The following is a 12,742-nucleotide window of genomic DNA, read 5'->3' as shown; positions in this document are numbered from 1 at the left end:
ATAAGATTTTACTCAGCAGTCTTTCACTTTCAAGCAAATATTACAATTTAAGCAATCTTTTATTTAAGAATGAAGTTTACATGAAGCTTCATAAGAGTTATTTCAACAAAGAAAGTACACAAGAATAAATGTAATAAAATATTATCGGAACTGTTTGCCATTTTATACTAACCTGCTTCTGCTTCTGAACTTTTGGTGAACTTAACAGACTGTCTGAAATAACACAAGTTGTATGAAACTTCAGTTTTGGTGCAATTCCCTAAGAGACAATAATTGAACATAAAGCTCCAACTGAATAGATACATTATGACAAAAAAATAAATGATATATACTGTAACAAACTATTCCTAATTTTAATAATTTCTTTTGTTAATTTCAGCCTTTAATAAAAATAGAACAGAAATAGTAACTGTCAAGAAGATAACATTTGCATTTCTGACAATTCAATTACTAGCAATTATATTGCTTTTCTGCAACAATTAAAATCTGATGTTTATTTCAACTTGTTGCTTTTTTAAAAGCATTTCTCAGGAATTTTCAAGGCATATTATATAATACTAATTAAAAGTAAAGTCATTCTGTTCAGTCATCACTCATATCACTTCTAAATATTTTGAAATATATACTAGAGAAGTTAGGATATCCTTTCTAATAACTTACCATTTCTTTCATATTTGTATTAAGCATATTGGTGATAACAAAAGACATTGTTTACAACATTCTTCTCACATTTGTAAAGCAAACAACCAAGTAGAACATGGGTACAGTATCTTTATCCAAAGCTTATATAAGTAAGGAATGAAGTGTTAGAATTCATAAAAAGTTGAGTCAATGTAATTACAAATCATATAATTTCTGATTCCTGAATATCATGGATATATGTATAATACTGTCTTCCTGATTTGTACCTAATCATATGGCTTATTCATCAAACCCCCTACTATTTACTCTGAACAGCACCAAATTTTTCCACTCGCAAGGGACATGGAAGGCACACCTGGATCATACATTGCAAGCAGCCAATAGGTCCTTAAATGCAATCAAACATTACTTTTACACAGGCAGAGGTCAATTAGTACCTGCTGCCTTAAAACTTTTCAAGGCCAAAACATTGCCGCAAATTCTATATGGGGCACAAACAGGAATCCTTGCAAAGAAAAACTTGCTTAAAACCATACAAACCAAATTCCTGCGAGCCATCTTAGCTGCACCCAAAGGAACCCCAAATGCCCAATTAAGAATTGAGACAGCCATGCCCCAAATCCAGGTAAGAACCTGGAAGATGATGATCATTTACTGGCTTAAAATGCATTTCTTTCCAGAGGGACTGTCCCCGTTAGTGCTGACTGACAACTTCCCTTCCCTTGGAAGCAGGCGATAGATCATAAACTGGGCTCTTATGGGCTCTCTTCGGTATTCTTAATGTCCCTAGGCTTTGACCAAGCAAAGCAAGTAGTATCCAATAGAATAAAGGACATGGAGTTCCAAGAAGAATTAAATAGGTTGCCTTGCCACAGTAGGGATAGAATCAAACAGGGTGTGTGGGAATCGGCAACATATCTGAATGATCTGACCTTCCCAAAACAAAGAATAGCTTTCTTCAGAGCCAGATTTAACATTCTTCCCTCAGCACTCCTCCAGGGCAGGTATAAGAGAACACCAATAGCAGAACAGGTATGTATATGTGGTAAAGGAGAAGTCGAAGACATCTCACATGTTTTATTGTACTGTGAGTTATACCGAGTTTATAGGACAGCATATATTCTCCCCTTATTAGAGAGATTGCCAGGGAGAGCAGACAATTTTTATGTAGCCTTTCTCCTCCAGGACTCAAACCCTTCTATCACGCATGCAGTGGCAAAATACTGTGTTGCGGCAATGTCCACAAGAAAAAAATTGGTTACAGATTTATAGCCATCAACTTGTGCCAATTTTGGGGAGATATCTCTAATAATGTTTGGAACATTATATTTACTCACACACTAATCGGCTATCCACTCACGTAAACTAGGGAGTGACCCTAACATTTTGAGAACATGTATTTTCTTAACAGGGATGTTATTATTTACTATTAATGTCAGTACTTTTATTATTTTTTTCTTAATATATTGTAAAAAGTGATGTCTATTGCTGGTCTATGACCATAATAAAGTTATTATTATTATTAAAAAAAAACTTTACAGTGTGTGATAGTAAAAACAAAGGAGAAATATAAATACAAAAGTACATCCCAACTCACTGATTTAGCAATACATATCAAATTAATGTAATGTGAGCAACAAGAAGAAAGTTTATTTCAAGGAGAAAAAAATAATAGTTTTCCAACAGAGAACAGGAAAAATAAATAGTATCTTAGCCTACTGGGCCATAATAGTTTGTATTTACAATTTTCAAGATTTTTTTTTTTCTTCCCTTATCTGCAGTTCTGAGATTCCCTGATAATCTCCCATCCGAGCACTACCTAGGAATGACTCTCGTTACTTTCTGAGTCTGGATAAGTTTCATTATAAATAATAAAAAATAAAAATGGTTCTAAATTATTAACCATTAATATGTCAAATAAAACCCAAACATAGATGAACATTTATATTCTTGTGTTCTTGTGATGTATTATATATAAAGCACACTTACTATAAAATCATAGCCCTTTTTCATTAAAACCTCACGAACTGAGTTTCGTGGTTGATGGATAAACTTAGGAGCAGGAAAAAGGAAATCTCTTGTATTTTCTTCATAATTGGCTAGAATTTCTCCCACTGAAAGTGAATTACATGTTTTAACTGAAAAACAGTAACTAAATATTAATACATAGAGAGATGTAGGCATTGAAGCATACAAAAAGAGACCATGATACAACAAAGCTAAGAATGTTCAGATTCCCTTGATCCCAACAGAAATACGAAATTTCATCTTTGCCTGCTAATGCCACAGAGCAATATCCCATTAGATTAGAAAAGCCTATGATAGTACTAATCCAAGATGGAATCAAAAAACTATCTTGAAATGTTTATGGTGATATCCAAGGTCAACAATAAATATGGCTTCCTTTGGTAGAAGTACAATATTAAACATATTATTTTGATTTTGGAATTCACCAACAATATAATCTATAAATTAATGAAAATAAGGGTTCCTAAAAATCATGGCTTTTTGAAATGCAATGAAGAAAACAAAATTATTGAGAGGAGCTAATATTATCAACCCAAATTTAATGTTCAACAATTTTGTATGCATGTTTGTGCGCCGCTTCAGAAAACCTACTTGAAATTATGAATCCAAATTTATGCACAACAAGAAATCTGGGGTGACTGTGAAGGGTTTTTATATTTCTATTCTATTTCATTCACTTGAAGTCAAAAGTGAATAACTACAGAACTAATTACCTTAATAGTGCAAAGACAGGAACTGGTTATAATTACTGACCTCTACATTTTGATTAGCATTTCTTCTTAGGCGCTACATCCAAATAAGTTGTTTCACATATACAACAAAATTCGTATACATATTTGAAAAACTGTAGGAAACTGATCACAAGATAAAATCTACCTACAGATTCTGCACTGAAGAATCAATTCAAGTTTTAACAAGCTGGTAAATACTGTGCACAGCTAGTATCTATTAATGGACAAACATTGTAGTCTAAAAACATTTTTTTGAAGAACTATATTGTATAGAATAACTTGTTATACACAAAAATTTACCATAGAACTGTTATAAAAACATTGATACTATACCTGGAGGAACAGTTTGAATTAACTGAACCACCGATGTGTCAGCTAGAAAAAGGGGAAACTATAATCAGAAGTCATTTTAATAACAAAGTTTAAAAAACAATCAGATTATCTGTAATTTTGTACAGCATATTGCATTGTTATTATAATTGACATCTATTGGTTTCTGGAAAGAGGGGGGGAGGGAGGGAAGGGAGGGACGATGGGGGGGCACAGTTTAGCTTCTAACCATCCGGATTCCCATAAATTGGATTTACTGACCAGAAAATGAAATTATCATGAATCAGATGATCTAAATGCCAGTTTATTGTTACTCTTGAAGTAAAATCCTTACGTAGTTTTTCTTTCAAGAAGGAATGTTCTTTTTCTGAGATTTTTTCTACCCCACATTAGATAGCGATAAAGACCCAAAACATTTTCCAGTAAGCTATGAAATCATACTGAAAGCTCCAGGTGTCACTCTAGGTTAGAAATTGGTATTTGATCTGTGGAGCAAAGTCCTCTCTTTCTTTATCTCAAAATATCCCCGTCTTGCCAGGACTAAAGTATAAGACAATGCATAATCATAATTGGAGTTAGGGAATGTTCTGGGCTGAGTGGAGCTCAAGCATTTTGGTCAGTAGGTAGATATAGCAGTAGGTATACCACATTCTAAATAATAATATGATATCTTTTCTCATCACTAACTCAGTAAGAGCATGCAGCTAATTTCTCAGTTTAGCTGTTTTTAATACATAAATCTGGCATATATCAGGTGGTAAATGTTTTTGCTTTCAAATTTTTTCAGCTCAAACCAGGTTTAATAATTTATTATTTATTTTTACTGTAGTTTTGCATACCACTGTCTGAAAGCTTAGCGGAACTTACTTCTGAGGGAATAGGATGAAAAGCTAAGTATTTAATTAGTATACCCAGTATTTCAGGCATAATGATATTCAAGGCAAACTACATAATATCTGCAGAGTGTCTTCTAATTTAACACTAACTAGACTCAGACCTATTTTTAATGCCCTTTGCTGAAAAACAAACTGATGAGCATCTTAAAAAATCAAAAATAATGAACCTGAATATGCTATAATTGACACTCTATCTTAAATCCTATCATTCTCTTTTTAATCACCCTTTTGTTATTTAGGAATACTGACGAAGTGGAAGGGGGCCTGTGACAAACCTCTAAAATCATGAAAGTTTCAGTTATTTAAAAGTAGATGTTCCTAGAAAATATACTAAATAGTTCTATATATAATCATCTAAAATATTAATGAGATGTTCCAATAAAATCATTTTTATTTTAATAGTTTAATTTGAATTTCAATTATTTCAGAGAAAATTTCTAGTACATTACATACTATGACTGAACTTCTTACGAAATCTTCAATTGATTTTTGATGTTGTATACTATAAAATAATTTATACATGGAATAAAAAGTAATTAAAAAAATCCAAAAACCTACTTTCAAAAAGTTCAATAAGATCTCCTGGGTCAACTACATCAGAATATACCTAAAATGAAAGTTTTAGAAAATGAAATGGAACAATTCTGCTAAAACAATCCTGAGGATTTAACAAATATGATCACTATAATAATTTAGAGTAGTAAGTTATTTAAGGGAATAAAAGTCAAACAACATCAACAACTTCTCACTGCAACAGAATCTTTTTTTCTAAGAAGTAGCTATTTTTTCTGTTGACTTCTGAACTGTTTTGGTACTGGCTTTGACTCTTAAATTAAAAATTGTCATAAATAATAGGTGCAAGTCTTTTACTTTCAACCTGGAAAAACATACCCTCTTTTTTTTTTAGAAAATGAACAATTATTTTCTTTCATTCTAGTAAAGGATGGAATATCACTTATATTCCGTCAGAGAATTAAATATTAATTCAATATATGTCTACTCAGAAGTAAGTCCTGCTAAGTTTACGAACATATATTTCCAGGCCAGTATAACCAACTGGGAAGTAATCCTAATAAACTGAGTAGGACTTGTTCAGTAGGGACATGCTTAAGATTCCATAATTAAGGTTTGATCTTAATTATGAATCCAGAAAGCAAGGCTGGAAGGTTTGTTAAGATGATGATGCAGTTACGGCAAGGTTTGCAATTTTGCGCTGTGCTGAAAAAGTGAGGGAATACTTTATTTACTACAGTGTCATAATCAGCTACCATCACAAAATGAAGCATATTTGGAAAAAAATATAACTTTCCTAGAACTGATTTTTAAATAATCTTTATTTTAAAATGCACAATTTAAATCCAAACACAAACACTCCCTTTTCGAATAGTTTCCCTGTGGTTTCTGATGTTGACAATATCCATTTATATGAAATAGCCACAGTTACACAGTTTTACCATATTGCTGGAAAATTTTATTCAGACCAAAATATATACTGCAATGTAAGGAACAAGAAATACCGTAAATGCCGGCATACAAGGCGACCCGGCGTATAAGACGACCCCCGTCTTTATAGCCGGGCCGCATTCCTAGAAAGTCGTCTTATACGCCGGAAACTACCAGTATTTCCGGCGTATAAGACAACCCCCGTCTTTGGCGCCGATTTCAGCGCTCGCGGAAGTCGCCTTATATGCCGGCATTTACGGTAAATCAAGACTGCCAGGAAATATTGTTATATAGTAAACATAAAGCATAATGCACAGGGTGTCTATAAAGCCATATCTGTAAAGACTACTCTATGTCAGTGGTTCTCAACCTGTGGGTCGGGACCCCATTTGGGGTCGAACGACCATTTCACGGGGGTCGCCAAACAACGCAGTCTGCCATTTTTTCCCCCTTTTCCTTAGCTGTGCTACTCCCTTTTATTCTATTGGCTTTTGAAAGCCAATAGAATAGACTCTCTTGAATAGAGTCTAATTCTATTGGCTTTCAAAAGCCAATAGGAATTGTCCAGGCTGTCTCTGCCCTGCTGAGCCCGCCAAAAGTCCCATTCTGCAAACGGTGCTGCACCAGTTGAATAGTCCTCAACTTACGACCGGTTGAGTAGTCCTCGACTTATGACCGGTTGGGGGTCGCGGCATTAAAAAAGTTGAGAACCACTGCTCTATGTATTTTCATAAAATTTTCCTTTTTTAAGAAGTTCTTTTCAATAGTTCACATACTATAGTTCACTCATGCCATTCAGGGACTAAACTGTCCTATTAACCAAGTGACTGTAGAAGCGAATTGTTATTTCTACAAATAGAATGTATGTAATTCCTGAAGAATTCATAATCTACATTTCTTCCATAAACAATACCCTCAGCTATTAAAAAAAATAACTTTAAAATAAAAAATGCAAGCAAATCTATAATACTTAAATATTAATACTTACATAAGCATTAATTCAAAAATAAAGTGAGCTGAAAATAAAATATTACAGAAATATGTATAAGAATGTGGCAAAGAAAGTGCTGGAAGATGAATTATATGTTAAATGTTAGACATGATATTGTAAGTACCTACTTTTTCAAACATTAATTTCTCATCAAATATCAGGGGGAATATTGCACGAACACATGAAGTTTTCTTATGTTGTCCAAAAATACATGCACTGACATAGACATCTTCTCTGGATTTTAGTGCAACACCTGGACATGTTACCTGAAAGAGCAATTTTTCATAATAACTATGACTAATAAATGTTAACTGCATAACATTTAAACCCCACAGCCCACTTTATGAAATGCACAGTAAAATGTCATTATGGTAAACTCAAGTATTTAACAAAAAGGTATCATAATGCAGAACACTGCTCTCAGCATTTTGATGAAAGCTGTGGATCTTGTGGATGCCTAAGTCCACCCACATTTGGAGCCTGGTCCCGTGTATTCTTATTAAATTTGGTGTGACCCTCAAGATGAAAGAAGTTATGCAGCATTCCTTTGTTTTTTGAATAAGCCAACCCACTACGTCAAACCAAGCAAATCACATTATGGCTATTTACCGATTCACATTGACAGAAACCATGGGTGGTTCCCCACTTTTGTAAAATAAGACATTGTCTTCTATAATCACATCTATGCTTGGAATTTAAGCTATATTAACCTCTCACAGTAGTCTTCTGGAAGTGCTAAAGATAGTGTATTTGAATTAAATTGGGATTATCTACCAAAGATTATTACTTAGGCTTACTGTTTCTTGGTCTGCTTGAAACTGGGATATATTGTTTTAATTTGCCATCTGCTCGTGTTACCATGAACATTCCAATTTATTATTTACTGGTATATGTTGTGGATGTAAACTATTCCATGTCTTGACAGCTATGGGGATATGCATATGTGATAAATAAAAAACTAGAAAAATAAACACAATTCAAGAAGAAATTTCTCTAATATTTGTAGATATTATATGTATCAATTTAGCCTTGCTGAGCTTTTGGAGGAATAGATAGTTGTCTTGTTTTTTTATGCAATATATAAAACTTTTACCAAAAAGAAAGTGTCCCCACTTTATAGAACAAGGGCGAAACCAAGCATAGTACCAATTTCTGAACAGCAGTAGTTTAGCCACTCAAGTTAGTGTGCACTAATTTTATAATTCAAACCAGGAGCAAATATAAACCATTAGGACAGTGATTCTCAAAGGGTGGTCTGAGGAGATCCCTCAAGATCTTTCAGGGTCCCGGAAATCAAAATTATTTATCAGTCTTCTATGTTAAAAAAAAGAATACAATATTAAAATCACATCAAACAATCTGAAAATCAGTAGTGATAGCTAATTTTAATTTTTAATACAGAAAATATTGATAAATATAACCCATACAAACAACGTTCTTTTGAGGTCTTCAGCATTTTTAAAAGGGAAAGGGTCATGAGAAGAAAAATATTAAGAAACACTGCATTAGGAGAATAAGATTTCTAAGCCATTATTGGGACAGCATAAAACAACAACAATCAGGTCAACAATCAACAACAACAACTTTATTGTCACTTTGAATGTACACCAATCAGCATACCTCAAAATGAAATTTCATTGCATACAACAGCGATTCTCAACCTAAGGGTCGCGACCCCATTTGGGGTCGATCGACCATTTTACGGGGGTCGCCAAACAATGCGATCCGCCATTTCCCCCCCTCAGGGGGCGGCGCCGCGCATGCACGCCACGCATGTGTGCCGTGCCGTGCATGCGTGGCACGTTTGTGTGACAGGGGTCGCCGTCACACAAACGTTGAGAAACGCTGGCATACAGCTTTATTTTAATCAGGTTAAAATAAAGCAATTAATATTTTTTCTTTAAAAAACTGCAAGGTGGAAAGTGTTTATTCAATCTGGAATGATCTGATGAGGAAGTATTTTTTTCAGTATTTTATTTTGTACATCTGAATAGCAGATTAGTTCTTACTAATCTATAAGATACACACGTAGAATTCAGCGGGTTTTCAAATTTACACTTGAATGTTTTGTGCCTGAGCCTTTTTCTTCCCTATGCCTTTGAGGCATTGTTGACTCCTGACAACTTCCTGGTCTAGTCTCTGTACTTTTCTTGAGAAGATTGTGAAGATCCACATACTTATGGCTTGTTAGTGACAGGCCTGAGGCAGGACTGGAACTCAGTCTCCCAGTTTCCAATTTATACTGCCTTAACCATGTAGTACACCAAACTGGCTCTCTTGGGTCTTTGTATGCAAAGAAACTTTTTCATTCTTTATATGTGTGCTGGTATCTCAAGTAAAAGCATCTAACTGACTGTTTGTGCATGGACACTTAATAGGTTTGGTTATAATGTGAACTGAAACAGGAAATCTACAATCTATAGACTAGACTGAGAATTGGAAAAAAAAAATCTTAGTCAAAGAGAATGGCACTATTTCTCTACTTTGCCAAGAAAACCATATGAATAATATCCATGCAGTCAGCACAAGCTTAGCTATTCAAAAGAGACTTTACTCTCACCCCCTGCCCCCAAGAATGGATACATTTAAGAAACAGAAATGTTTCTGCTTTATGAAAGTGGTACTGTAATGCACTCAGCATAAGTATGTGGATCAGATTTGATATAGTGAAGGCAAAGAACATTACAACTTATTAAACTAAATAGTAGTGCATTTCATGTGAAGTTTGAGAACACACACACACACACACACACACACACACACACACACACACTTCTCATCTTGAAGCCCATGAAAGAGAAAAGAAATGCTGGCTTTCAAAATATAGAAATGAAAATACTTGAACAGCACTGAATTTAACCAACTGAAATTCTTCAAAAGGACAAATGTAGAGCACAAAAAAGACAAACTTGTATTTCAAGACTGTAACTGGCCAGAAACAAGAGAGAGATGCCCGGATGTAGTCTAACCGTTAGTTCACCATTGAGGAAAGAAGAATGGGGTGAAAAAGAGCCAATTTTCTAAATGGTCATAGATACTAACAGAAGTGCCAGATCTTGGCTGTAAAAATCCAGATGTTCACTGAATGCTTAGAGGTGCTCCTGATTTTTGTTTTTGTTTTTGCAGAGACTCTATGGCAACCAGGAGAGTCATGAAGTTAAGAGCATCGTCCGCTCTATAGAAGACTCGTCAGTTGCTTAATGTCGGGAGAGAGGGAATTAAAACAAGGCGGAAAGAAAATACTCCCACTAAGAAGCTGCCACCTCCTCCATTCTCCTTTAATTCAAAGGGCTGCTCTCGAAAAGAGGAGCGAAGTCTCGAGTCGGCCTCTTCGCAACAAGAAAGGCAACCCTCCAGGCTTCCCCACATACAACGCTTCGCTCACGAATCTGCCCTGAAACTTTCTTAGCTTCACCGCCGAAAGACCAAGTTCTCCCCTTTCTCGAACCTCTCAGGCTCGCCGCAAAAGCGCCCGTAGAGATACAGCGTCCCTCTAAACCGAGCGGGGCCCTCCGAGACGCCTTTAGGCACTTCCGTCCAGCTCCCCTCCCCTCTCCTCCTTCCCCCCCCCCATCCCCGGTCCCCTCAGGCTTCCTCACCGTGCGGATGTGCAGCTCCAGAACGCAAACGAAACCCTTGCAAGGCGCCATACAGGCCGCCTTGTCTTTCAGCTGTTAGATGAGAAGAGCGGACTGAACAGGGAATGGGGGGGAGGGCGGGACCCTGTTCCGGCCCTTCACCGGACGCGTTGCTTGGCTAGGCCCGGAGCGCTCCGGACAGACTCTGTTGCCATAGCGCCGGAACGCTAATGGGGCCCCTTGAGGGCAGGAGCGAGAAGGCGTGGCTAACGTATGTACGGCCGGTTTGGAGAGCCGAGAAAGCTGAAGCGGGCCAAGTGTCGTCACTTCCGGTTCCAATGGCAGGCGTTATCGCCTCCTGGAGCCATTGACCGAATAAGAATGGGAGACGTGTCTGTTTGAAAGGTTTTAATTCAGCAGATGAGGAAAGAGAAGAAAACTCTTCCCATTTTGATACATTGGTTGGAGTGTACGTTTCTGAAATTGTCCAAAATTATATAAAAGAAGATATCCAAATTACCGTTTCTGATTCCCCCCCTCAAATAAGTAGGCTTTTTTATGGTTTGGATTGCTTAACCATCAGCCTTCTAACTGGCTAATTAATAAAGAAATCAGTCGGAAAAGTTTTAAATTACAATTGATGCTGATGATACAATTGATGCCTCTTTAAAAGAGTAAATGAAGGAATATTGTGTTCATACAAAATAGAGTAAGTGTTATCAGAAGAAGAGACTCATTAACATTTCCCAGTTTTATCTTTTAATTAGCAGACCATAAATGTCCTCAAAGATGAACATGGTTTGCTTTCATTAGAACACAAACTGCAGAATATAGTTGAACTAAACTAACCTGAATCTTGTTTATGCCAAGATAGCAATGGTAATTGGAAATCTTAATTCAGGTGAAATATACTTAAACATTAAATTGAAGTTTCAATGCATACAACATTGGGATCACCTAATTTCTTCCCCCCTCCCCCCCATAGAACTAGAGGTAACAGCAGTCTTAAAAAGCAGACTAGATCACTATTTTTGACTCATTGATGTGACTTGTTTCATGTATAGTTTTGCATGGTCTTAATAGTAATTTACTCAACATTGCTTGGGTAAATTGTACATTGCCCATTGTCTCTTTCCTGGGACCCAGCCCTCTGCTATCCGATATGCAGTTAGAAAATGAACTTATTCATGAAAACATCTTCCTGTGTTAAAAAGAGGGATTATTATGGATTTCTTTTCATTATGGTGTCCAGAAATCACCATGCCTTAATTAGGGGTTTGAATGTTTTGAATTTTGTAAGCTCTTTGTTAGGTGATTTATTTATTTTTTGGCTAATGAGTGAGGTCAGCATGACATAGGGGAAACCCTTTAAGCTCCTGGGCCTAAAAGCTCATGTGAGTACCATAATGGTAGAGATGGAGGTAGGACCTAGTTGGATGAGGTGCCTGACCTGGTGAATATAACCAGCGCTTAGGTAGGACTGGGGGGAAGGGAGTCTTGAAGTTGTACCTGCCCAACTTTGAGGTTTGGCATCAGCTAGAGTTCAGTGGAGGAAATGGATATTATCCTAATGGTGAGAGCAATCAACCAATGGAATAGCTTGCCTTCAGAAGGTGTAGGTGCTCCATCACTGAAGGCATTCAGAAAGAGATTGGACTACTATGTCTGAAATGGTATAGGGTCTCCTGCTTGAGCAGCGGGTTGGACAACAAGACGTCCAAGGTCCCCCCCATGGTGTTATTCTATGATCTACGTTCACTTTCACAAGATTTTCACAAATCATTGAGCATTCTCAGAGATGCTGTGCCACAGGTACCTGGATTGCCACCAGACAATGTTGTATCCATTCAGCTTGGGAACTGGCATCATGGACCTATACAAGCTACCAAAGTCCTGATTTATATCAATGGTCACACTTAAATCTTGTTCAAGGTAACTTAGACCTTGACTGGAGGTTCTACAGACATATTATGAAGAGTATTCTAGCTTTTCTGTTAAATAAAGTTGCTCAAATCCACTTAGAAGTGTATTCTGATTGGTTTATTCCATCGGAGATATCTGGGACACAGTTGCGTGGGGTGACTCAGTTTGTATGTTACTCCT

The 12,742-nt window shown here is 36.3% G+C and overlaps 1 protein-coding gene across 7 annotated transcripts in view; it reads right to left on the bottom strand.

Annotated features, from left to right (window-relative positions):
- Positions 1 to 10,902, bottom strand: part of SPATA6 (spermatogenesis associated 6) — a 45,930-nt gene extending 35,028 nt beyond the window's left edge. Inside the window, exons 1-6 of one of the 7 annotated variants that reach the window (XM_039319864.1) lie at positions 10,661 to 10,902; positions 7,190 to 7,327; positions 5,186 to 5,234; positions 3,735 to 3,776; positions 2,632 to 2,780; positions 173 to 259 (exon numbers count right to left, since the gene is read on the bottom strand). In XM_039319864.1, the coding sequence (XP_039175798.1) occupies positions 173 to 259; positions 2,632 to 2,780; positions 3,735 to 3,776; positions 5,186 to 5,234; positions 7,190 to 7,327; positions 10,661 to 10,711 (516 nt within the window). In that variant the 5' untranslated portion in view covers positions 10,712 to 10,902. The other 6 variants (XM_039319868.1, XM_039319862.1, XM_039319863.1 and 3 more) reach the window with 6 other exon arrangements.
- Positions 10,903 to 12,742: the final 1,840 nt, after the last annotated feature.

The sequence above is a fragment of the Crotalus tigris genome, unplaced genomic scaffold (genome assembly GCF_016545835.1).
Source record: "Crotalus tigris isolate CLP2741 ecotype Arizona unplaced genomic scaffold, ASM1654583v1 scf7180000023617.9722795, whole genome shotgun sequence".
NCBI lineage: Eukaryota > Metazoa > Chordata > Lepidosauria > Squamata > Viperidae > Crotalus > Crotalus tigris.
The sequence above is the reverse complement of the archived record's forward strand: the minus strand, read 5'-3'. Positions and strand labels throughout refer to the sequence as shown.